The 25121-nt window shown below is 34.7% G+C and overlaps 4 protein-coding genes across 4 annotated transcripts; all 4 read right to left on the bottom strand.

The window, feature by feature from the left end:
* Window positions 1-1014: 1014 nt before the first annotated feature.
* LOC146993325 (uncharacterized protein F54H12.2-like) lies at window positions 1015-1848 on the bottom strand. Its single transcript, XM_085808224.1, has one exon. The coding sequence runs from the start codon at window positions 1846-1848 to the stop codon at window positions 1015-1017; it is 834 nt and encodes a 277-aa protein (XP_085664350.1).
* Window positions 1849-5938: 4090 nt separating this feature from the next.
* Window positions 5939-6772, bottom strand: LOC146993326 (uncharacterized protein F54H12.2-like). Its single transcript, XM_085808225.1, has one exon. The coding sequence runs from the start codon at window positions 6770-6772 to the stop codon at window positions 5939-5941; it is 834 nt and encodes a 277-aa protein (XP_085664351.1).
* A 4015-nt stretch (window positions 6773-10787) lies between these two features.
* LOC146993327 (uncharacterized protein F54H12.2-like) lies at window positions 10788-11408 on the bottom strand. The gene has a single exon (XM_085808227.1). The coding sequence runs from the start codon at window positions 11406-11408 to the stop codon at window positions 10788-10790; it is 621 nt and encodes a 206-aa protein (XP_085664353.1).
* Window positions 11409-14292: 2884 nt separating this feature from the next.
* LOC118201959 (uncharacterized) lies at window positions 14293-16419 on the bottom strand. The gene is made up of 3 exons (XM_035374111.2): window positions 15500-16419; window positions 15269-15397; window positions 14293-15161 (listed from the first exon to the last, which is right to left on the bottom strand). The coding sequence occupies exons 1-3, from the start codon at window positions 15530-15532 to the stop codon at window positions 14580-14582; spliced, it is 744 nt and encodes a 247-aa protein (XP_035230002.2). The 5' UTR covers window positions 15533-16419; the 3' UTR covers window positions 14293-14579.
* Between the last annotated feature and the right edge of the window lie 8702 nt (window positions 16420-25121).

Here is a 25121-nt window from a genome sequence, read left to right on the forward strand (position 1 = left end):
TTGTTACACGAGTTTTGTTTAAATATATGTAGAAACAACACAAAAGAAATACAAGACACAATTTTTCAAATTAAAACAACTTTATTTCTTAAAAATCATGTTTACACCATATCTTTTCTTGACAAATTGAAATATTCGGAAATCATAATTCTTTCCGGTTAACAGTGATACAATGAGTTCCATACAAAGTCCTTGACATCGTTTAATAATAAAATAAATACAATATTGTCCACAGACATTAGAAGTTAAACTTTGAAGCGAAATCTTGTTCCAGCGAACATGACGATATTTCATGACAAAGGATGCGATATCTTCTCCATATACTTCAGGAGGGAGTCCATAAGAGTCGAAAAATTCAAGAGCCTGTTGATCTGCAAGGTAGACAGCTAGCCAATGAGTTCCTCTTTCATCATGTTTGTCCGTATTCAGCACCAGTGCACAGGGAAAATTTTGAATCACAGGTATTTTGTCAGATGGGAAAATACCCCCATAATATCTCGAAGAAATAGGATCTCGAGATAAGATTTGATGAATCTGTGATGAATTCATCAGTTTCCAAAATCATACAGAATATTTCGAGCTTTATTGATTTCTATCAAATTTTCAAATTCAGCATACACTAATAAGGTAACAGTTTGTTCTAAAGGACTGTCAAATTTTATTTCTAATCTTAAGTTGCTGTGTCGAATTAGATTTAAATGAGAGCCATCACAAAGATCAGGTGACAGGTCGAAGCGAAATAAGGAATATCCCTTTGAAAATTCTGATCTTGAAAGGTAAAGTCCTCGGTCGTCTGCATTTGTAAATAAATTCTGATAAGCTCGTATAAAATGGTTTTTCTCAAAATTAGGCTGAAGAGAATTATGAGGTACCGGTTGACCATCTACATAAACGCCGATAAAGTTCATATTATAATGCTTGAATTCAAAAGGAGACTTTTTATAGTTTCCATTGAAGGCATAATTATCGACGCAAGTCACAACAATACGATTAGGCATTTGGCCTATGAAAATGTTATCTTGAATAAAAGTCATATTTCCAGTGGGAATGGAATAGGCTTTGCATAGTACTCTTTGAATGGGATATTTGGCTGTTGATTTTTCTAGGCTTTTTGCATGTCCTAAGCACAACACCAGGGCTAACTCTCACTTTTCTTACAAACAAAGAAGCATGTTCGAGTACGACTTTAAATTCACCATCTCCCAGGAAACAAAATTCGGGTTTGCTGGGTATGAGTTTAATCTTCATATCCACCATATTCAGCAAAAGTCTTTCTTGATGAAACATATCCAAATGCAACCGGCCAATCATATCGACTGAGGCACTCAGTTTAAACAATTCTACTCGTTGGTTGAATCCTTCATTCGGCTGAGTATCTTGAATATCAAAAACATTCATACGTCCTGCTGTATCTTTAAAAAACAATTCTGATGAAAGTTGCGAAGTTTTCGTATCAAATCCATGATTCAGTAATTTTTCTATCATGGCTCTGTAGGGATAAGTGTTATTACTGGTGGAAACGAGTCTTTCATTTAAGCTAATATCCCCTTGAGAAAACATAGAATGTAAAAAGAGATTGACAGGTCCCACTTTACTTTCAGCCGTGATTGGCTTGCCATCATTTTTTAAAATTTTCACCTTCACATAGAGTTGTGTCTGTGATAAGTCAAAGTATTCGTCTCCGCTTCCAGAAACATTGAATTCAACAGGACTTCCTTCTGACACATTGGCTAATGGATGAAATTCAACCCACTGACCTTTTTCTATCACTGTTTGAGTGGGAGGTAACGAAAATAAATCCAATTCGGATTTTGCGCATTCTGAAGAATCTTTTAACAGAAAAGCCATTACGAGTCAAAAATATCACGTCGTTGACCAGCGGCCAGCGGTCAAAAGACCAGCGGCCATCAAACGGCCAAGACCACAGGCAGAGGCGAAAAAGAAGGTATTCAAGGGTGATCGAACTGGAGGGAAAAGAAAGCTCCTAGAGGAAGGCACTGAAGGCCGAGCCCGCACAAGAAGGAGGATAAATCAAACACGAATCTTAGCTACCTTCCAGGACTGGGCAGAGAAAAGAATGTCCGAATATCACAAAGATAAGTAAAATTTTATGTTACTTTGCAAACTTAAGTTAATCTTTCATTCTTACTGCAAGTGGCAGATTTCAAGACGTTTTACCTCATGTGAGGTCTACCTTTATCGCCAAAAAGGCGAGAAATGAGTTGTTACCTATTTTGGTATTATGTTTTTCAATTACTCGCGAGTAAAACTAAAGTTGATGTATAATAGGAATGTGTAAATACTTGAATATTGTAAAAGTTATTGTATAAATTTTATTTAAAACATTCTGGCAAGAAAGAAGTTTTAGTCTGAAAGACTTTTGAAATGTAGTATTTCAATGTAGAAGAATTGGCACTTGCTTGGAAAAGAATAGAAGTTAACAATGTACTACTAATGTATGTTTTAAATTGCGTAAAATTAACGGCATGTTAATATGTTCTTATATACAATGTGAACTGTTATTTTAAATGTTAAGAAATATTGTGATATGGTAAAAGTGAAAGTAATGCCAAAAATTTTTAAACTTATTCGTGTGACTGAAAAAAAGAGAAAATTATTGCGAATATGTGTTAAAGGTTGAATGAATGTAGTTAGGCTCTCTGACGCTACACTTCAGAGTTAGCCACTTTCAGAATACTACCTCAGGGTTTAGAGACGAAGATAAGGTGTGTTACGAGGTCTTGTTATGTTGAATTTTAACACGTTAGTGTTTTGATTGTAGGCGGCAGTGTTGAACACGTATACATAAACACATTCGTGTTTGGTGTTTTCTTTTACAACACATGTCAGAGAGCACGGGGAGAGATAATTAAATAAAAGTCATGAATGAAATAAGAATGTTAGGAGAAATATAAATATTCATGTGACTTGCCATTTAATTGTGTAACATTTCATTAAACTAGTTTTCCTTCCAGATCTCTGGAAGGAACCAGATTTCAACTAAAAGCTCCTGTTTAGATGCAGTACAGATGAAAAGTAATTGTCCATGGAGCTGATATTGTAAAAACAAATTTTTTTTTAAATTTCTAGTTTCTAGTGAGAAATGTTTGTAAAAGATTGGCCTCGCGTTAGATTCTAGAGCTAAAAGTTTTCAACAAGGTCGTTTTAGACCTCAGTTTCAAACTAATTAACTCTGGCTTGTAAGGATCTTAAGTTTTACTAACGTTTATTTTATTTTAAATCTTTACTATCACTTCTTATTTTCCACTTCCGGTCAGAATTAAAAGCTTTAACTTATTTATGCAAATTTGTCTGGTGAACGCCAAGTACTTAAATTGTGGCTTTTTGCCAAGCGAGAGAGAGGAAGGAGTTAGTAGAAGCAGGCCGCTTGCCTTAGCAGTTTTTACTCGGTTGCTGGTTGACTTCCAGGCCAGAGGTTTAATCCTCGTAATAATTTTAAACGTATTGTAGTGTTAACAGTTCTCTGTACTGCATACGGCTTCCTGTTAATATACGGCCAATCTTCCACGTAGGCCCTTGTTTGTTATTCCAAAGTTAAGTTAGTGTTTAGTTAATATTTTTATATTCTTACGTTCACACCACAAGTGGTTGGTCTCTGTATTCCGAAGTCCGGAAATCATTGTAAATAGTGAGAAAATAAAGGGTTTCGTATACCTTTCCTCTGTATCTTGTCTACTTCCCACATTTATTGAACACAACTTTAGTAAGCTCCCTGTTCCGAGTCAGGTTTTTGAATGTTCCCAAAGCAAACAAGGAGAAACACTGAACCTGATAAGCCATTCGACGTCTCAAACTGAAATGAATTAACGAGGCTGATAAACATAGTATTTATCCCCAGGAAAGATACCTGTACGAAGGCGAAACGTTTCACTTGTTTCAGGTCGTAAATCAATCAACAAGTAGCTAAATGGAGTTGAAGTAGCATCCTGAAAAATTTCTTGAAAGGCCTTTACTTTTCCGGGGAACATTTGTCTAGCTAAATGCATAATTTGACTTTTATCTCGAGGATTTTTGTATAGGACAAGGTAATGGGAATTTAAATGAATATTTCTCATCTCCTTGCCTTGGTGAAAAAAATTTTGCGTTATAAAAATGACTGAAAGGTTTCGGTGATGACTTCCTTTTGTAAAAAGTTTCCTTAAGCGAGTATCACTTGCTAATTCAGACATTAAATCGTCTATGATAATTAAAGCATTTTGGAGAGTCTGCAGGTTAAATGGTAATCCTTCTTCAAAATTTACATTTTTCATGGAATTAAAAAGAGGTTGATAACTTCCGTAGCAATAAATAATATTGGTCGGCATGGGATGGAACATTATATGATCTATCAATTTCTTCACAAAAACCGTTTTACCCGAACCGGTAGGTCCGCTCAGAAGACAAGTAGAAGGATGTACGAACTTGGGCAGTTCCATTTTTGTAAATGACAGGAACAAGAAAATATTGACTTTTAAACTTTACAGAAAATCTCTAAACAGCCTTTAAGTATATTGGATATCAGAAGACATTCGCTCCTTGAATCCACAATATTTTTCGTAAATTCCAAACAGTGATTTTTGAAAACATTTAAAGAGCTTTGAACGCATTCACAAATTGTTTCTCAGCAATGTGTGTGATTTAAATAAAAATTGGAAAACTCGTGGCACTTGATAAAACCTATTGAATCAATATTTTGATAAATTTTATAAATGTCAAGTGTTGTTTTATTTTGAAAACAGTTGAAATCTTGTTTAGATGTCCATTGGAGATGAGTCCAAATTAGGAGGGCCATACTTGAAAAAATCCACAAAACTAAAATAACAACAACAATTTTTTGTCTTTCCATGTTCGTGATGTTTAACAGACTGTGCTCACACTGTGTATGGAGAGCCCTTTTATACCCCAAAATGTGTTATCTAAATTGTTATTACACGAGTTTTGTTTAAATATATGTAGAAACAACACAAAAGAAATACAAGACACAATTTTTCAAATTAAAACAACTTTATTTCTTAAAAATCATGTTTACACCATATCTTTTCTTGACAAATTGAAATATTCGGAAATCATAATTCTTTCCGGTTAACAGTGATACAATGAGTTCCATACAAAGTCCTTGACATCGTTTAATAATAAAATAAATACAATATTGTCCACAGACATTAGAAGTTAAACTTTGAAGCGAAATCTTGTTCCAGCGAACATGACGATATTTCATGACAAAGGATGCGATATCTTCTCCATATACTTCAGGAGGGAGTCCATAAGAGTCGAAAAATTCAAGAGCCTGTTGATCTGCAAGGTAGACAGCTAGCCAATGAGTTCCTTTTTCATCATGTTTGTCCGTATTCAGCACCAGTGCACAAGGAAAATTTTGAATCACAGGTATTTTGTCAGATGGGAAAATACCCGCATAATATCTCGAAGAAATAGGATCTCGAGATAAGATTTGATGAATCTGTGATGAATTCATCAGTTTCCAAAATCATACAGAATATTTCGAGCTTTATTGATTTCTATCAAATTTTCAAATTCAGCATACACTAATAAGGTAACAGTTTGTTCTAGAGGACTGTCAAATTTTATTTCTAATCTTAAGTTGCTGTGTCGAATTAGATTTAAATGAGAGCCATCACAAAGATCAGGTGACAGGTCGAAGCGAAATAAGGAATATCCCTTTGAAAATTCTGATCTTGAAAGGTAAAGTCCTCGGTCGTCTGCATTTGTAAATAAATTCTGATAAGCTCGTATAAAATGGTTTTTCTCAAAATTAGGCTGAAGAGGATTATGAGGTACCGGTTGACCATCTACATAAACGCCGATAAAGTTCATATTATAATGCTTGAATTCAAAAGGAGACTTTTTATAGTTTCCATTGAAGGCATAATTATCGACGCAAGTCACAACAATACGATTAGGCATTTGGCCTATGAAAATGTTATCTTGAATAAAAGTCATATTTCCAGTGGGAATGGAATAGGCTTTGCATAGTACTCTTTGAATGGGATATTTGGCTGTTGATTTTTCTAGGCTTTTTGCATGTCCTAAGCACAACACCAGGGCTAACTCTCACTTTTCTTACAAACAAAGAAGCATGTTCGAGTACGACTTTAAATTCACCATCTCCCAGGAAACAAAATTCGGGTTTGCTGGGTATGAGTTTAATCTTCATATCCACCATATTCAGCAAAAGTCTTTCTTGATGAAACATATCCAAATGCAACCGGCCAATCATATCGACTGAGGCACTCAGTTTAAACAATTCTACTCGTTGGTTGAATCCTTCATTCGGCTGAGTATCTTGAATATCAAAAACATTCATACGTCCTGCTGTATCTTTAAAAAACAATTCTGATGAAAGTTGCGAAGTTTTCGTATCAAATCCATGATTCAGTAATTTTTCTATCATGGCTCTGTAGGGATAAGTGTTATTACTGGTGGAAACGAGTCTTTCATTTAAGCTAATATCCCCTTGAGAAAACATAGAATGTAAAAAGAGATTGACAGGTCCCACTTTACTTTCAGCCGTGATTGGCTTGCCATCATTTTTTAAAATTTTCACCTTCACATAGAGTTGTGTCTGTGATAAGTCAAAGTATTCGTCTCCGCTTCCAGAAACATTGAATTCAACAGGACTTCCTTCTGACACATTGGCTAATGGATGAAATTCAACCCACTGACCTCTTTCTATCACTGTTTGAGTGGGAGGTAACGAAAATAAATCCAATTCGGATTTTGCGCATTCTGAAGATTCTTTTAACAGGAAAGCCATTACGAGTCGAAAATATCACGTCGTTGACCAGCGGCCAGCGGTCAAAAGACCAGCGGCCATCAAACGGCCAAGACCACAGGCAGAGGCCAAAAAGAAGGTATTCAAGGGTGATCGAACTGGAGGAAAAAGAAAGCTCCTAGAGGAAGGCACTGAAGGCCGAGCCCGCACAAGAAGGAGGATAAATCAAACACGAATCTTAGCTACCTTCCAGGACTGGGCAGAGAAAAGAATGTCCGAATATCACAAAGATAAGTAAAATTTTATGTTACTTTGCAAACTTAAGTTAATCTTTCATTCTTACTGCAAGTGGCAGATTTCAAGACGTTTTACCTCATGTGAGGTCTACCTTTATCGCCAAAAAGGCGAGAAATGAGTTGTTACCTATTTTGGTATTATGTTTTTCAATTACTCGCGAGTAAAACTAAAGTTGATGTATAATAGGAATGTGTAAATACTTGAATATTGTAAAAGTTATTGTATAAATTTTATTTAAAACATTCTGGCAAGAAAGAAGTTTTAGTCTGAAAGACTTTTGAAATGTAGTATTTCAATGTAGAAGAATTGGCACTTGCTTGGAAAAGAATAGAAGTTAACAATGTACTACTAATGTATGTTTTAAATTGCGTAAAATTAACGGCATGTTAATATGTTCTTATATACAATGTGAACTGTTATTTTAAATGTTAAGAAATACTGTGATATGGTAAAAGTGAAAGTAATGCCAAAAATTTTTAAACTTATTCGTGTGACTGAAAAAAAGAGAAAATTATTGCGAATATGTGTTAAAGGTTGAATGAATGTAGTTAGGCTCTCTGACGCTACACTTCAGAGTTAGCCACTTTCAGAATAGTACCTCAGGGTTTAGAGACGAAGATAAGGTGTGTTACGAGGTCTTGTTATGTTGAATTTTAACACGTTAGTGTTTTGATTGTAGGCGGCAGTGTTGAACACGTATACATAAACACATTCGTGTTTGGTGTTTTCTTTTACAACACATGTCAGAGAGCACGGGGAGAGATAATTAAATAAAAGTCATGAATGAAATAAGAATGTTAGGAGAAATATAAATATTCATGTGACTTGCCATTTAATTGTGTAACATTTCATTAAACTAGTTTTCCTTCCAGATCTCTGGAAGGAACCAGATTTCAACTAAAAGCTCCTGTTTAGATGCAGTACAGATGAAAAGTAATTGTCCATGGAGCTGATATTGTAAAAACAAATTTTTTTTAAAATTTCTAGTTTCTACTGAGAAATGTTTGTAAAAGATTGGCCTCGCGTTAGATTCTAGAGCTAAAAGTTTTCAACAAGGTCGTTTTAGACCTCAGTTTCAAACTAATTAACTCTGGCTTGTAAGGATCTTAAGTTTTACTAACGTTTATTTTATTTTAAATCTTTACTATCACTTCTTATTTTCCACTTCCGGTCAGAATTAAAAGCTTTAACTTATTTATGCAAATTTGTCTGGTGAACGCCAAGTACTTAAATTGTGGCTTTTTGCCAAGCGAGAGAGAGGAAGGAGTTAGTAGAAGCAGGCCGCTTGCCTTAGCAGTTTTTACTCGGTTGCTGGTTGCCTTCCAGGCCAGAGGTTTAATCCTCGTAATAATTTTAAACGTATTGTAGTGTTAACAGTTCTCTGTACTGCATACGGCTTCCTGTTAATATACGGCCAATCTTCCACGTAGGCCCTTGTTTGTTATTCCAAAGTTAAGTTAGAGTTTAGTTAATATTTTTATATTCTTACGTTCACACCACAAGTGGTTGGTCTCTGTATTCCGAAGTCCGGAAATCATTGTAAAGAGTGAGAAAATAAAGGGTTTCGTATACCCTTCCTGTGTATCTTGTCTACTTCCCACATTTATTGAACACAACTTTAGTAAGCTCCCTGTTCCGAGTCAGGTTTTTGAATGTTCCCAAAGCAAACAAGGAGAAACACTGAACCTGATAAGCCATTCGACGTCTCAAACTGAAATGAATTAACGAGGCTGATAAACATAGTATTTATCCCCAGGAAAGATACCTGTACGAAGGCGAAACGTTTCACTTGTTTCAGGTCGTAAATCAATCAACAAGTAGCTAAATGGAGTTGAAGTAGCATCCTGAAAAATTTCTTGAAAGGCCTTTACTTTTCCGGGGAACATTTGTCTAGCTAAATGCATAATTTGACTTTTATCTCGAGGATTTTTGTATAGGACAAGGTAATGGGAATTTAAATGAATATTTCTCATCTCCTTGCCTTGGTGAAAAAAATTTTGCGTTATAAAAATGACTGAAAGGTTTCGGTGATGACTTCCTTTTGTAAAAAGTTTCCTTAAGCGAGTATCACTTGCTAATTCAGACATTAAATCGTCTATGATAATTAAAGCATTTTGGAGAGTCTGCAGGTTAAATGGTAATCCTTCTTCAAAATTTACATTTTTCATGGAATTAAAAAGAGGTTGATAACTTCCGTAGCAATAAATAATATTGGTCGGCAGGGGATGGAACATTATATAATCTATCAATTTCTTCACAAAAACCGTTTTACCCGAACCGGTAGGTCCGCTCAGAAGACAAGTAGAAGGATGTACGAACTTGGGCAGTTCCATTTTTGTAAATGACAGGAACAAGAAAATATTGACTTTTAAACTTTACAGAAAATCTCTAAACAGCCTTTAAGTATATTGGATATCAGAAGACATTCGCTCCTTGAATCCACAATATTTTTCGTAAATTCCAAACAGTGATTTTTGAAAACATTTAAAGAGCTTTGAACGCATTCACAAATTGTTTCTCAGCAATGTGTGTGATTTAAATAAAAATTGGAAAACTCGTGGCACTTGATAAAACCTATTGAATCAATCTTTTGATAAATTTTATAAATGTCATGTGTTGTTTTATTTTGAAAACAGTTGAAATCTTGTTTAGATGTCCATTGGAGATGAGTCCAAATTAGGAGGGCCATACTTGAAAAAATCCACAAAACTAAAATAACAACAACAATTTTTTGTCTTTCCATGTTCGTGATGTTTAACAGACTGTGCTCACACTGTGTATGGAGAGCCCTTTTATACCCCAAAATGTGTTATCTAAATTGTTGTTACACGAGTTTTGTTTAAATATATGTAGAAACAACACAAAAGAAATACAAGACACAATTTTTCAAATTAAAACAACTTTATTTTTTAAAAATCATGTTTACACCATATCTTTTCTTGAAAAATTGAAATATTCGGAAATCATAATTCTTTCCGGTTAACAGTGATACAATGAGTTCCATACAAAGTCCTTGACATCGTTTAATAATAAAATAAATACAATATTGTCCACAGACATTAGAAGTTAAACTTTGAAGCGAAATCTTGTTCCAGCGAACATGACGATATTTCATGACAAAGGATGCGATATCTTCTCCATATACTTCAGGAGGGAGTCCATAAGAGTCGAAAAATTCAAGAGCCTGTTGATCTGCAAGGTAGACAGCTAGCCAATGAGTTCCTTTTTCATCATGTTTGTCCGTATTCAGCACCAGTGCACAAGGAAAATTTTGAATCACAGGTATTTTGTCAGATGGGAAAATACCCGCATAATATCTCGAAGAAATAGGATCTCGAGATAAGATTTGATGAATCTGTGATGAATTCATCAGTTTCCAAAATCATACAGAATATTTCGAGCTTTATTAATTTCTATCAAATTTTCAAATTCAGCATACACTAATAAGGTAACAGTTTGTTCTAGAGGACTGTCAAATTTTATTTCTAATCTTAAGTTGCTGTGTCGAATTAGATTTAAATGAGAGCCATCACAAAGATCAGGTGACAGGTCGAAGCGAAATAAGGAATATCCCTTTGAAAATTCTGATCTTGAAAGGTAAAGTCCTCGGTCGTCTGCATTTGTAAATAAATTCTGATAAGCTCGTATAAAATGGTTTTTCTCAAAATTAGGCTGAAGAGGATTATGAGGTACCGGTTGACCATCTACATAAACGCCGATAAAGTTCATATTATAATGCTTGAATTCAAAAGGAGACTTTTTATAGTTTCCATTGAAGATCATAATTATCGACGCAAGTCACCACAATACGATTAGGCATTTGGCCTATGAAAATGTTATCTTGAATAAAAATCATATTTCCAGTGGGAATGGAATAGGCTTTGCATAGTACTCTTTGAATGGGATATTTGGCTGTTGATTTTTCTAGGCTTTTTGCATGTCCTAGCACAACACCAGGGCTAACTCTCACTTTTCTTACAAACAAAGAAGCATGTTCGAGTACGACTTTAAATTCACCATCTCCCAGTAAACAAAATTCGGGTTTGCTGCGTATGAGTTTAATCTTCATATCCACCATATTCAGCAAAAGTCTTTCTTGATGAAACATATCCAAATGCAACCGGCCAATCATATCGACTGAGGCACTCAGTTTAAACAATTCTACTCGTTGGTTGAATCCTTCATTCGGCTGAGTATCTTGAATATCAAAAACATTCATACGTCCTGCTGTATCTTTGAAAAACAATTCTGATGAAAGTTGCGAAGTTTTCGTATCAAATCCATGATTCAGTAATTTTTCTATCATGGCTCTGTAGGGATAAGTGTTATTACTGGTGGAAACGAGTCTTTCATTTAAGCTAATATCCACTTGAGAAAACATAGAATGTAAAAAGAGATTGACAGGTCCCACTTTACTTTCAGCCGTGATTGGCTTGCCATCATTTTTTAAAATTTTCACCTTCACATAGAGTTGTGTCTGTGATAAGTCAAAGTATTCGTCTCCCTTCCAGAAACATTGAATTCAACAGGACTTCCTTCCGACACATTGGCTAATGGATGAAATTCAACCCACTGATCTTTTTCTATCACTGTTTGAGTGGGAGGTAACGAAAATAAATCCAATTCGGATTTTGCGCATTCTGGAGAATCTTTTAACAGAAAAGCCATTACGAGTAAAAAATATCACGTCGTTGCACCTTCCTGGCTTTAGACGAAATGAAGCGTTTGGGGTTTTTGGGCTTCCTTTTAAACCTTCCATGACCGATCATCTCGTCTGCTTTCTGAACTGCTTTCCTCGCTATTTTTTTTCCAGCTTCTTTAGATCTGGTTTTGAGGGACACATTAAAATTTTCGCCCGACAATACGTCGTTCGCAATCTGTGTTCCAGTCCGTAAAGCTTCTTTTCCCACTGTCTTTGCCCCCCTCATCAAAAAAGGCATGGCACTGCGAAACAGTTTTGCAAAAAATCCACCAATTCCATAACATTTCTGTAAAATGGTTCCTTGATAGTAAGGTAATCCATTTCCAGTTTGAGCTGCATAATAATCTTCAAATTTTTTCGTACAACACATATAAGGCACTCTCATTTTGATGCTTCTATTCTTGCATACACAATTCAAATGAAATCAATTTGCAAGTGAAGGCTTCTTTTATAGAATTTGTCTGAGGCGAAAATGCAATACAAGAAATACTTTGCCTCTTTCGAACGGCACTAAATCTCCAGAGTGAAGTCTTATGTCAATATGTATAGTCTGAAACTGCTGACGGATAACTGGCAGGTAAAAGGGTCTGGGATAATGAGCGTTTATGATATCCCCATCATTTCCTTCCACCGTGGCAATTTTTAGCAACGGAGCTTGTACATCTCCAATGATTTGAGGCTCTACGAGATCACAATATACATACATGACAGGAAAAGAGGCTTTTGCATCGGCTACAAAAGGACTTTGCTCCAATCCTTTGTAAACACCAGGCTCGAATCCTAAAAGTTCAGCTAATCCTTCATGAAGAATGACTTTGCAGTTTTCGTCGGTCTTAATGGTCACTTTTTTCGTGACAGGATGATAACTGAATTCAATCTTATTTTTATGAGAGGGTATTTTCATGGCTTTTAATAAATCTGGTATCGTTTCATAACATCCTGGAGGAACTCTTCTCCCTTCCAGTTTTCCATCTCCTAAATCAAATCCAAATAAATTGTTGTCTTTTCGGACGTTATACCACGTGTGAGGGTAAATAAAGTCCACAACAGATAATTCCCACTGATTATTTAAATCAATCGGCGTAGGAAGCTGAGTGGTAAATTGCGATATTTTGTTGTCTGGGAAAAAGCGCATGGAGCTGTCGCTGATCACTGTGATAAAGAAAGACATGTTTCTTCAAATGAGAGGTAAGCAGAATGTACGGGCCTTTTATAGCATCCTAACATCTTCTACCCAAGCATTGAAGTTTTCGGGGCACCCCTGAAATTTCACAAAATATTCCACTTTCTCTCGACGTTTCCTCTTTTTCAAAACTTTTTCTACGGGGTAATAACCAGAGTCGGAAACTTTTTGAAGTTCTTGTTTGTAAAAGGTAAAAGGTCCCTTGTATGACTTCTCCTGCTAAATCTTTCAGTTTGTAGACGACAGGAGTCCTCCGAATAATTTTATAGATTGTAAAAATTTCTCTTGTCCAGTTTTGTTCATATCCTTTCTCGAACAGCATTTTTGCTCGGCTGATGCGCACCGTGTCTCCAATCTTTAAATCTGAAGAAATAGGGTTTTGTACTGATTTCTGATCGTACAATGTTTTCCAGATTTTTTCTTCATTTTGTAATGTAACCGATGAGGGTTCCATCTTAATACTTCGATGCCATGTATTGTTATAACTGGATATTAATTGATCTATAACATCAATATATTTTCGTGTATTCATTTCAGTAAAGTATTTCCACATTTTAGTTTTAAGGGTGCGATTAAATCTTTCCACGACAGAAGCTTTGGTTGCATTATGTGTCGTAAAAAATTGAATGTTTTTCTTTTTCAAAAAATCTTGAACTTGCTTATTCGTGAACTCTTTCCCGGCATCTGTTTGCAAAGATTCGGGTGTACGTTCCGAAAATATCTTTTCGAAAGCAGATTTGATAGACACCGATGTTTTATCTTTGAGAGGAATAGCCCAGGCATATTTAGAAAGGATATCTATACAAGTCAGTAAATATTTGTATCCGTCATTGAAAGAGGACAGGGATTGCATATCTACTAAATCAGATTGAAATTGCTCGTTTAAGCCTCCGACGATGACTCTGTTTCTGAGAAATTTGTGTCGCACGGGTTTGTGTAAAGAATCTTTGGTTTGCAACCATTTCTGTATGTCTTTTGTTTTCACGCGACCTTTTAAAGTACGATGTAAAGCAGCAACACCCCCGAAACTCGCGGGGACCTGAGGTTCCCGATAGGTCTGAGCTAGAGCTGAGTTCATTGCAACAATTATTATGATCAAAACGTACACTGATATTCATTTATATATGTTTAACAGGAAAATAATAACTCGCCTATATAAAGATTTTATAAATATGACATAAACAAGAAAGAAAATAAACATAACAACTTAAAGGTTGAACAAGTAATGATATATATGTTTACGAACAACCATATTTATATTCTCTCTAATCGATAAGTTCGTACTAAATAAAAACTATATGCAACAAATACAATACTATACCTTTTTTTTTTTCATTTAAAGATTGTCTGAATCAAAGAATGAGGCCATTGTAAAATAAAATAACATTTTATTGAGCATCTATTTTTACAAATATTCATAATATTCAGTACCAAAGGCACCATACTGTTCTAAGTTTGTTGGACAAAAAGTTTCTCTTACTTCGTTTAATACATCAGTTAAACATACAGATTTTAAAAAGTCCTTGGTGATATAGTGAGCAGGTTTCAATAACATTAAATAGGGTTCTTCACCCCAAATATTTCCATAAAATTATCTGGCAATGTCTATAGGATGTAATCTCACAGCAAGTGAATTCACAGTTTCTGTTTTATGAACAGCGAGTTCTTCACAGTCTATGAGCTTGGGATGTTTTAGTTCTCCTTGCTGCTGAAGAAGCTCTTCTCCTTGCTTCAGTTTGAAGGCATGCTTTTCCCATAGAAAGATAGAAGGATTCTGGAAGAGTTTCCTCACTAATAGGTTCGTCGGATACGCTTTCATAAGCTTCACAAAAGTTCATGTTTTTATAAACGAGGTTGGTGACAATGTCACTGATACGGCTAAAATTTGTTAGCAGTTCTTCCCACTGCGTAGTCGTAATGCTGAGGCTACTTTTTTCCTCTCTTCCAGGGCAGAGTTGAGTCAAAGTGAAGTGGTCATCTTTATATGTAACTACAAAGTTCTTGGGTAACTCCAGATTGAGTGTCAGCAGGTCTGGTTCCTCCACTGTCATGATGTTTACGAGAACATTCAAACACCATGGCTCAAAGTTTACTCCTCGTCTTGTCGGATAGTAAGATTTACCATATTTGGCATACTCTCGGATGTGCACAGTCACTTTTCCCTTGTAAATGCTGGGTCCCACAAAGACATTGTTTCCCATGTGAGTGAGTTCCTTTGGAATAGCCTCTTCGGTAAAGAGTCCTTTGCGCTGAAAAGGAAAAAAAATGGTAAGTCGGTTGGCAGATAAAAGAACATACATAAAAATGAGGTAACATAAAATAAAAAAAAGTTTATAAGCTTTTTGTAAATACGTACTTTTTTCTCGAAATGGGATGGTTCTTCTGCTTTTCTTTTGGCACAAGAGCTATCTGATTCTCTTGGAACATCATGGCTCAACACTTTATCATTCAAAGGCATGGATTCTTTCTCCAATAGATTTTCCATCTGAAAAATAAAAGGCAAATTAAGCCCACATTGCACTTTCACAAATAAATTTTTAAAAGATTAACGCTCTAAAAAATAGTATGTTTTCGAAAAGTAACTTACCTCTGCAGCGTTGTTGTTTCCTAGCTGATCCATATTCGAAGCGGAGAAGAAACAGATAAAAGTCCGACGAAGAAAATACCAAGGATCGTCCAAGCAAAAAATGTGCGTACACTCAAGGCGAGAGCAGGGAAAGAAATGCTGAACGTTTCTCGTGACAACTCTATATCAGGTAGGAACTCTTTATTTCATCTGAATGCTAATTGGCTAAGAGGCGGTTGGTCCATTATTCAGAGAATCTGATTGGTCCACAGAAAAATGTATTCGTTCGCCTAAGCGGAAGCACATAAAGATGTAATAAGGCAGACGCCATTTTGAAAAATAACATGCCCAAACAGGAATAGGTGATGTCATCCTCCCAATGCCATTTTGTAAAAGCACGTCTAAACTGATGATGTCATTCCAAGCACGTGATGTAAGAGCTCGTTACCACAAAAAATAAAAAAAATAATCGTTGCCACAGCATAAAAACGAAACTCAACACGATTACGTCATCCCATCTATCTACGTCACTTCCGGTTGTCACGTGATCCAAGATGGCGCCGGTGCCGTCACTTCCGGGGAAATCCAAGATGGCGGAGGCCATGCCCCCCGTTGCGTCACCCATTGTTCTATTACGTCATGGCGGCATCCTTTGACTGCACGGTTACCCGCGCTTACTACTAATATTACCTTTAGAACACATAGTTTTAATTACCAAAAAATATTCATATAGCGATTCTTTTTCCTGCACTTTACGTTTTGATAATAATTCGTGTAACTGAGCAGAGTTATACTGAACACCATATTCATTTATTAATAAAGCCTTAAGTGCATTCCACGAATTAATTTTCATTTCACTTTCAATAAATAATTTTGCTTTACCAATTAAAGATCTTTTGGCGAATATCAGTTTCTGTAATTCATTTAGTTTTAACAAATTAGACACATCCTCAAAGTCTTCAATAAATTTGTCAACCGAATTATACGGATTACCATCAAATTTAGAAATCAAGCTTTCAATATCATTAAAATTTATATACGCATTTGAAAACTGTGAAAAAGGAAATTGAACTGATGACTTACTAATATTTTGTTTTAGCTCATGATCTTCATCAACAGCGGCAAAAGAAGAGTCGTTGAAATTTCGAGCAGTTGATGCATCGATTTCACTATTAACAGAAGTATTTCTTCTTTCATCCAATATTGCTTCATATTCCTCTATTTGTTGCTTGTAATTTGATCCCGATTCTGACACCAATTTTGTGGGTTCTTTAGTCTCGAAATCACAATTCATATTCAAACAAAACACGTTTAATGAAACATTAATATCTCTATAAGGTCGTTCATCTATTAATACAGCATCTATAACACCGTTATCTATTAATACAAGATCTACATCATCGTACATCTATTAATATGACTACTATAACGTCTTACATCTATTAATATTATATTTATATCATCTTACATCTTCTCTCATAAAACAAAGTGGCGAGAGTTCTATCAATTTCACTCGTGCAGTCAACAGCTAAAATTTAAACAGCGCGCGAGGAAAACTATTAAGCTATGGATTTAAAAATCAAATCAATAATATATATACAGTCAAAGTAATGATTCGCAACCATCAAATGATATGTATATATATGTAATAGATTCTGTAGTCGAATACAAGCAGCTGAATCCGTAATATAACAGCAAGAATTTTCATGGCTTAGAGATGTTGATACTCATCCACGATGAATAAGAAATTTGGCAGTCGAGGTAGATTTAATTCAACTTTTCTTTCAGCAAATATGTTGCAGCCACATACAAGTTGGCACATTATTTATGCTTATTCCAAAAATTTACATTTTTGATAAATGTGTAGTAAAAAACAAGGAGTAGACAGACTGTAATCCAGCTAGGCCAAAGCGGAGAAAGCAAATACGTTATGTTAAGGGTGAAATCTGAATTCAGACCGAATTAATTTTGGTTCTCGATGCATTTTTATTTGATAATTAATACTGCTGTAAAATTATTATTGGCTGTTTAAGTTTTAGTTCCTTTCACAACATCAAATTATGTAAGAGTCATATGACATGAATTAATCTCGAAATGATACAGTGCAGAGAGATTACTATTTTTAGAATAGAGGAGGAAAATTAATTTTATGCTGCTAATTTAATCTTTTGCATATTCTTTATTTTTCTTACATATGTATATGTACATATATCATTCGATGGTTGTGAATCATAACTTTGATTATTATCTTTCCATTCATTTTATTTTCAAAAGTATATAAAGGGAGTTTAAAATTTTGTAAAGAGAATTTATACAAATATTTTGTAATATGTTTATAGATATTGACGTGCATTGAGAAGGACAGGGGCTTGTAGGCTTCTAGATATTTTAAAAATTTTATTTATTCGCATTGAATTTTATTTAAAATTACTCTACATTTAGTTCTACTCTCTGCCATTTAGTTCTGTACATTTCATCAGTGCTAATTATGTACTTCTGCTGGTTTATGTTTTTATGGAAATTTGATCTATAGTTCTATTTTTGTGTATTGTTTTCATAGGGATTCTGTATATGGATTTATTCTATGTACGATTCTAAATATGGTTACTCCACTATGATATAATTCTATTGGTTTTGTTTATAGGTTTTTGTGTATTGTTTTGTGCAGCGATTTTTCCAAGAGGTACCCTTTTTGGTCTGTGGATTTTTGTGTAGTGGTTTTTATAGGATTTGGCCTATGGGTGCCTGTATAGGTGTACGTGCTTTTGTCTACTGGTTTTTACGAGGCATAGACCTACGGAATATCCATTTTTTAATGGAGATTTGGCCAATGGATATGCATAAAGTTCTGATTTCTGGCTATAGATTTTTACTGGGATTTCGTTTATAGAGTCTACAGTTCTACAGGTTTCTACAGAGATTTGGCCTACTCGTATCCGGACAGTAGTACGGGTTTCTGTTTACAGGTTTTTTACGGGTATTTGGTCTACGGGTACCCGTACAGCTGTGCAGGTTTCTTTCTATGAGTTTTTATGGATATTTGGCCTATGGGTACCTGTACAGCTGTACGGGTTTCTTTTTATCGGTTTTTATAGGGATTTGGCCTACGGGTACCTGCACAGCCGTACGGGTTTTTTTTCTATGGGTTTTTACGGGGATTTGGCCTACGGGTACCCGTACAGTTGTATGGGTTTCTGTATGTGGGTTTTTACGGGGATTTGGCCTACGGGTATAACATCCGATCTTAAGATCTTAGTAAAATTTAGATTAAATTCAATTACATTGAAAATAAAATAAATATGTCAAGTTTTAATTAAAAACATTTTCAAATGATATCACTTTCATCATTTATTTTCTTAGTTAATCGAAATTCACATCACAGTTGATTTTTTTCCTTGAATCATTTATTATTAATGTCCAAAAATTCAGGTAAAATTTAAAATAACAATACAGTCATGAGAATTACACATTACAAAAGTATGAATCAACATGCTTATGTAATTTCTTTTTAAAACAAGTATCTACCATTTGATGAAAACATTTTTAGCAGGATTCATACATTAGTACAAAGTCATATTAATCACTTCAGCTCTCTGCTGAATGAAGCATCTACAAAATATGCACTATCCGACATTGAAAATGCAACACTAAGAAGGAGTGGCCCGAAAATTATGCAAATTTCAGGGCAGACGCACGTCACCGAGTTATGCGAATGATGTGAAATGCCCAGCTCTTCAGCGCACGTTGAAGAACATATAACGGAAGAAACCTGAAGAAGTTCAGTTTTCGTGCCGCTACTTCTGCTACGGAAATCATTGTAGAAAACGTGTAATGTGTTCTTGTCTCAGAGGACGTGTGAAATAGCACAGAATGGCAGGCGGTCGTCAACGGTGGCAGTTCCAGCAGACAGACGATTTTACGAGGAGCATGGTATCGGACTGAGAAGAGCAGGTTGGTCCATACGGCAAATCTCAGCTGATACCTGGACGCGTCCATATGCACCGGCTGTGGCGACGATGGTTGGAACAAGGAAATGTGGCAAGTTCGAGGGGTTCCGGTTGCAGCCAGAGTGATGTCAGCACGCATGGATCGACGCATAAGCCGACAAGCGGTGGACACCCGCAAGCCCCATCTACCTTCATTCTGCAGCATGTTCAAAACACCCTGGAGTTTCCCAAATCGACCGGAACCATTTGTCGTCGATTGGTGGTTAGTGGCCTGCACTCGTGGCATCCATTAAGAAGACTGCCACTGACTTCACATTATAGACGCCAACGTCTGCAATGGAACCGGGCTCAAGTGACGTGAACGATGGAATGGCACAGGATTGTGTTCTCAGATGAGTCACACTTCTGTTTCTCCAGTGATAGTCGCCGCGTACAAGTGTGGCGTCATTGTGGAGACAGGTCCAATCCGGCAGCAAGTGTGGAACGTCCCACCACGCGATAACGCGGCATAATGGTTTGGGGTGCAATTGCGTACTATTTCAGGTCACCTCTAGTTCGTATACAGAGCACTGTGACGGCACAACGATACGTGGCTGATGTGCTGAGGCCGGTGAAACTCCCTTACCTTCAGGGCCCTTACCTTACCCAGTGCCCTTTATCAGCAGGATAACGCCTGACCACACGCTACTCGTATCAGCCAACGTGCTTTGCGAAGTGTACAGATGCTTCCATGACCACCGTTCTCTCCTGATCTCTCACCAATCGAACACATTTGGGATGTGATTGGACGCCATTTGCAGACCCTGGCATGGCATTGCCGCGTTCAGAAGACGAACTGTGGCAAATAGTTGACAGGAAATGGAGAGCCATTCCTCAGGACACCATCCGTAGTCTCATTGACTCTGAACCTAAAGAAGTTCTTCGTGTATCGCCGTCTAAGTTGGTCCTGCAACTTACTGAGCCTACAACTACAACTACTACTATTTATGGAATTGGATTCAAATTCTGAGAGTTTTAAGCCTATATCTATATCTATAAATTGTCTACCCATTTATAAATCGTTTTTCAATCGCCTATACTATTTCCACTGACTATTACTACGGATCTCTAAACAGACTATATAACTATAATACTATTAACTGTTATGAACAATAAACTATGAAATTATATAAAATATTATACAAAATATTATATAAAACTCTTACATATCGGGAAAAAGTCCTGATCTATACCAGAAAATGAACAAACTATTTTATAAACTTGGCGAATTTGTACTTTGATTTGCTATGGGCTGAAAAGTACTATGAATTGAAAATGCCAATGCCTTTATAAATGAACTGTATAATTTTACTAAATTTATATAGTACCCAGTTTAGCATAGTTATTTTGCTTATTTTTCTTTATTTATATTTTTACTTAAAATGCTTTATCATATTCTTAATGTTAAAAATTTTACCTATTTCTTGAAATATTTTAATATACTTTATAAACATATTGTATAACAAAATGCTGGATATGTTTCCATAATCTGTAAGTGTGAAAGCATCTTCTGTGAAATTCAGTTCTTAATTTCTTACTGTACATATTTTTCAAAATTTAAATAGATACTTGGAATCTTGGTTGGGGCTCCCAGTACCCACGGGAGGTATCGGGGTTGGTGCTGTTTGGCGATTCAGATATTAATTGTGCCACGACGATTCCGTGCGCCCTTGTGGGTCTGGTCAGTACCTCCTATATACGAAGCCAAGCCTCTAGGGTTGCTTGAACGGTCTGACGTCATCTAAGTCGTCATTCCTACCATCTTCCTCGCGGCAAAGAATGAAAGAATATACTTCGGTGTCGTAGCGTAGTGAACTGACTGTTGTTTGAAAGTGTAGTGTGCTCTAATAGAACATTTTTCATTTAAATTACTTTATTTATTTTTTATTATGTCACATAAATGCTGTGTTGCAACATGCAAAGGAAATTATAAGAATGGCCCGAAGGTGGCTGTGTTTAGTTTTCCTACGGAAGAACAACTGAGAAAACAATGGATTTGGAACTGCAAACGAAAAGATGGATTCAAGCCTACGAAACATTCAAAGGTAAGCATGCATTTCATTTTTAAATTAGAAAATTCCTGAAAGATTAATGTCATTGAAAGAAACATGACTTGAAAATGTGAAAACAAAAAGTTCTGATTGCAAGGGAAATAATTTACTAAAGTTCCATTGCATTCAACCATAGAAAATAAAACGAAGTTTTAATTACTTTCTATACAAGCATAGTTATATATTTATTTACTAGGCAGAAATTTCTCTTATCCCATTATGAATGAGTATTATTAATGAATTCTTTCAGTAATTTATATTTTCGGCGTCGGGATCTTTATAACACGCACATTGATTTGGGATTGATTAATCTTTCAGAAATTTATGTTATACAGAGCTTATACTGAATTTTAAAGTGATTATAAAATGGACCCTTTTCTCAATAACTAGTCAATAGAAAATCCACCAACCTTATAAAGTTCATATTATAACTTTAAGTAGATAAATATAAAATGCTTCAAGTCGTAATTTTAAAGCCGTTAATTTAAAGTTGTTTTAGATATAAGTATTTAACTGTTTGGGTATACTATTTCTTTTGATTTAGATAAGTCTCGTTCCACCTATTTTATTTTTATTTTTTTTCTTTTTAAAACTGAATGTATGCAATGCCTCGTATATGCTAGGAGCATTTGAGAATGCATTTTGCTCGTAACTCATGTGAACAGGAAATTAATGCTAATTATGCAATGTTCTAAACTTTATTAATTCTAAAATCCTTAAAAAAATTATGAAATATATGTAAAAGAAAACAATCGTATAAATGGACTAGTTTTGACAGTAATTATTTTAATTTCTGGAATAAGTTACAAGGTGTTTAAATTAAACTGTCTTGTTCAAATAATATTGCCTAAGATTGTAAGCTTACTAGTTTTCACTACATGTTAGCATAAATCCTAATTAGCCTATTAAATTGTTTCATGCACACACACACATCTATAAAAGTACGAGTTTCTTATGCCAATAACACCTACCTTGTTACAGAGGTTCACTTGCTACTGGCAGTAAGTTCTTGTGGGCTTGAAATTTACATTAATTTCTTATCTAAAAACACTTATATAAGGGGTTTTGTTTATTTATACTTGTTGCAGTGGAATATGAAAATGTTTCATTGTATTAATAAGTTATATAACTTTTAAAATTTTTGAAAAAAGTTAAGAAAATTATATGGAAAATAAGCAATCTAGTGAGCCTTCCACAGTAATATAATGTCAAACACGATTGATGAATGTGAATATTTCACTCCAAAATTACATAAGAATAGCCTAAAATATTTAATTACTGCAAATAAACTGTTAAATATACAAATTCTTGTTTTTTTCTTTGTGTATCATATTTTAGCACTTATACTTGTTTTCAATAATTCAAGAAAAATGAATTTTTTTAATGACTAATGATGTTTTATGCTCTTAAATATAAACATTCATGCACACAAGTAAATTTGTACTTCTGGTTGTGAACATATCATTTGTAAAAATGTTTAGAAAAAGAGCCAGTAACTTTATATTTGAATGGTACGAATGAATGTGGTTAATCTTATTCTTATCCATCAACTGATGGTTAATCTTATTCTTTTTATAACTGTATTATCACCATTTTGAATGTAATTCCATAACCAAGTGTTGTTTTCAAATAACTGAAGAAAGAAATATTTAGGATGTAGCAATTATATATTACATGAGCAATTGTATGTTACCTGAGGATGTATCAATTAAATATTACTTATGTTATATGCATTTGACATATGACAACAAACATGTGCTAATTATTTGCACTTTTCAAAACTTTATGACAGCATCCATGGCTCTTTTTAGCCCAAAAGAGTTAATAGTTTTGTTTTAAGATTTTGCATTATTCACTCTAAATGGCTGCATCACTTTTTTGCGTTGTGCACTTTAAATGGCTATATCTCTTCAAATTGTTACCATCCAAACATTATCGCCCTGTATTATTTTTAAAGAAATTAAATGATGAACGTTTTCCACAACGGTAACCCTTCCCTTAAGCAGATAGCTCTTGAGTGCTTTGCCATGATTAAATAAAAATACAATAAAACCCTTATTAGACTGTGCGTGTATTTAAAGGATGGCGAATGCTTACGATTTTATAATTGTTTAACCTTTTGATGCATGTTTATTTATTTGTTCTTTTTCATATTAAAAGGTGTGTGAACTTCACTTCAAGCAAGAGGATGTTCTGAGGCAAACTGAATTCTTTGATGAGAAAACTGGAAAGAAGATCATTATACCATTGTCATATCCTCGTTTAAATAATGGTGCAATTCCAAGTCTGTTTCCTGATGGTCCGAGTCATCTTAGTTCCAGTGTTTCATCAAGGGAATCACCAGAGCATAAAAGACTCAAAAGAGAACAAGATGCACTCGAAAAAGCCTTAGCCTGTAGCTTAGCTGAAGAGTATGAACGAAAACAAATGTTTTATAATTTAGATGAACTAAAAATTTGTTTTAATACTGTGAATTTACCAGATAACTGGATAGTTATACACAGGCCTATACATACTGTGATTCTTAATATTTCTAATGACAATCATCCAAGAATTCTAAAATCATTATTTATTGATTGTAATTTGAATATATCTGTAGCAATTAGAAATATACCTATTAAATCACTGAAGCAATATGTAATCCCATCAAAAATTAACAACCTTAAAGATCTTTTAAGTATTTTAGAGAAATTAGACCTATTTGCCTCGAATGATTCATCTGAAGACAGTATTCAAAATTATTTACAAATTGTAAATGAATTAATGACAATCTTAAAAGAGAAAATTCCATATAAAAACAATGAAATAAATTTTCTCCTTGAGCAACTATCAAACTTGAATTCAGAAAAACAACAATATAGGTATTCTGCAGACTTTCTAATATTTTCCACTTTACTCACACAATTTCACCACATGCATATAATTTTATTCGAAATTCAGAAAATATTATTATGCCTCATCCACGGACCATTCAGAAAATTTTTTCAGATTTTAATATATATCCAATAAATGAACAATACAACCAAAAGTTCCTAAGCTACATAAAATTTAAATTTCAAGAACTATCAGAAAAAGATCTGCTTGTTATTTTAATGATTGATGAAATTCATCTAAATCAAGCATTTGATTATAAAGGTGGTAATTTGTGTGGAATGGCATATAATTGCAAAAATGCTGCGTCTAGTGCATATGTTTTCATGATTCGCAGCCTATTATCTGTTTATAAGGATGTTGTACATATTTTGCCGGTGAAAACACTTAGTGCGGATAATTTGTATATTTATATTAAAAAAATTGTTGTGGGATTAGAAAATATTGAGTTTAAAATTATTGCTATTGTCACTGACAATAATTCGATTAATAAAAAGGCTATGTCTCTGTTTTCAGAACCACCTAAAGTTAGTATTGTTTATCAAAACCCTGTTGACAAATCTAGGCCAATGTTTTTTATTATTGATACAGTGCATATTTTAAAATGCATTAGAAATAACTGGATAAATCAAAAAAATAATAATCAGAGTATGTTTTTCCCAAGTTTTGATGATGCTTCACATATTGAAACTGCATCTTTTTCTTGTACAGTCAAAAGTCGTTAATCCGGACTCG

Source organism: Stegodyphus dumicola, chromosome X1, assembly GCF_044657685.1.
Source record: "Stegodyphus dumicola isolate Sdum_Otavi_A_Nest chromosome X1, ASM4465768v1".
Lineage (NCBI taxonomy): Eukaryota > Metazoa > Arthropoda > Arachnida > Araneae > Eresidae > Stegodyphus > Stegodyphus dumicola.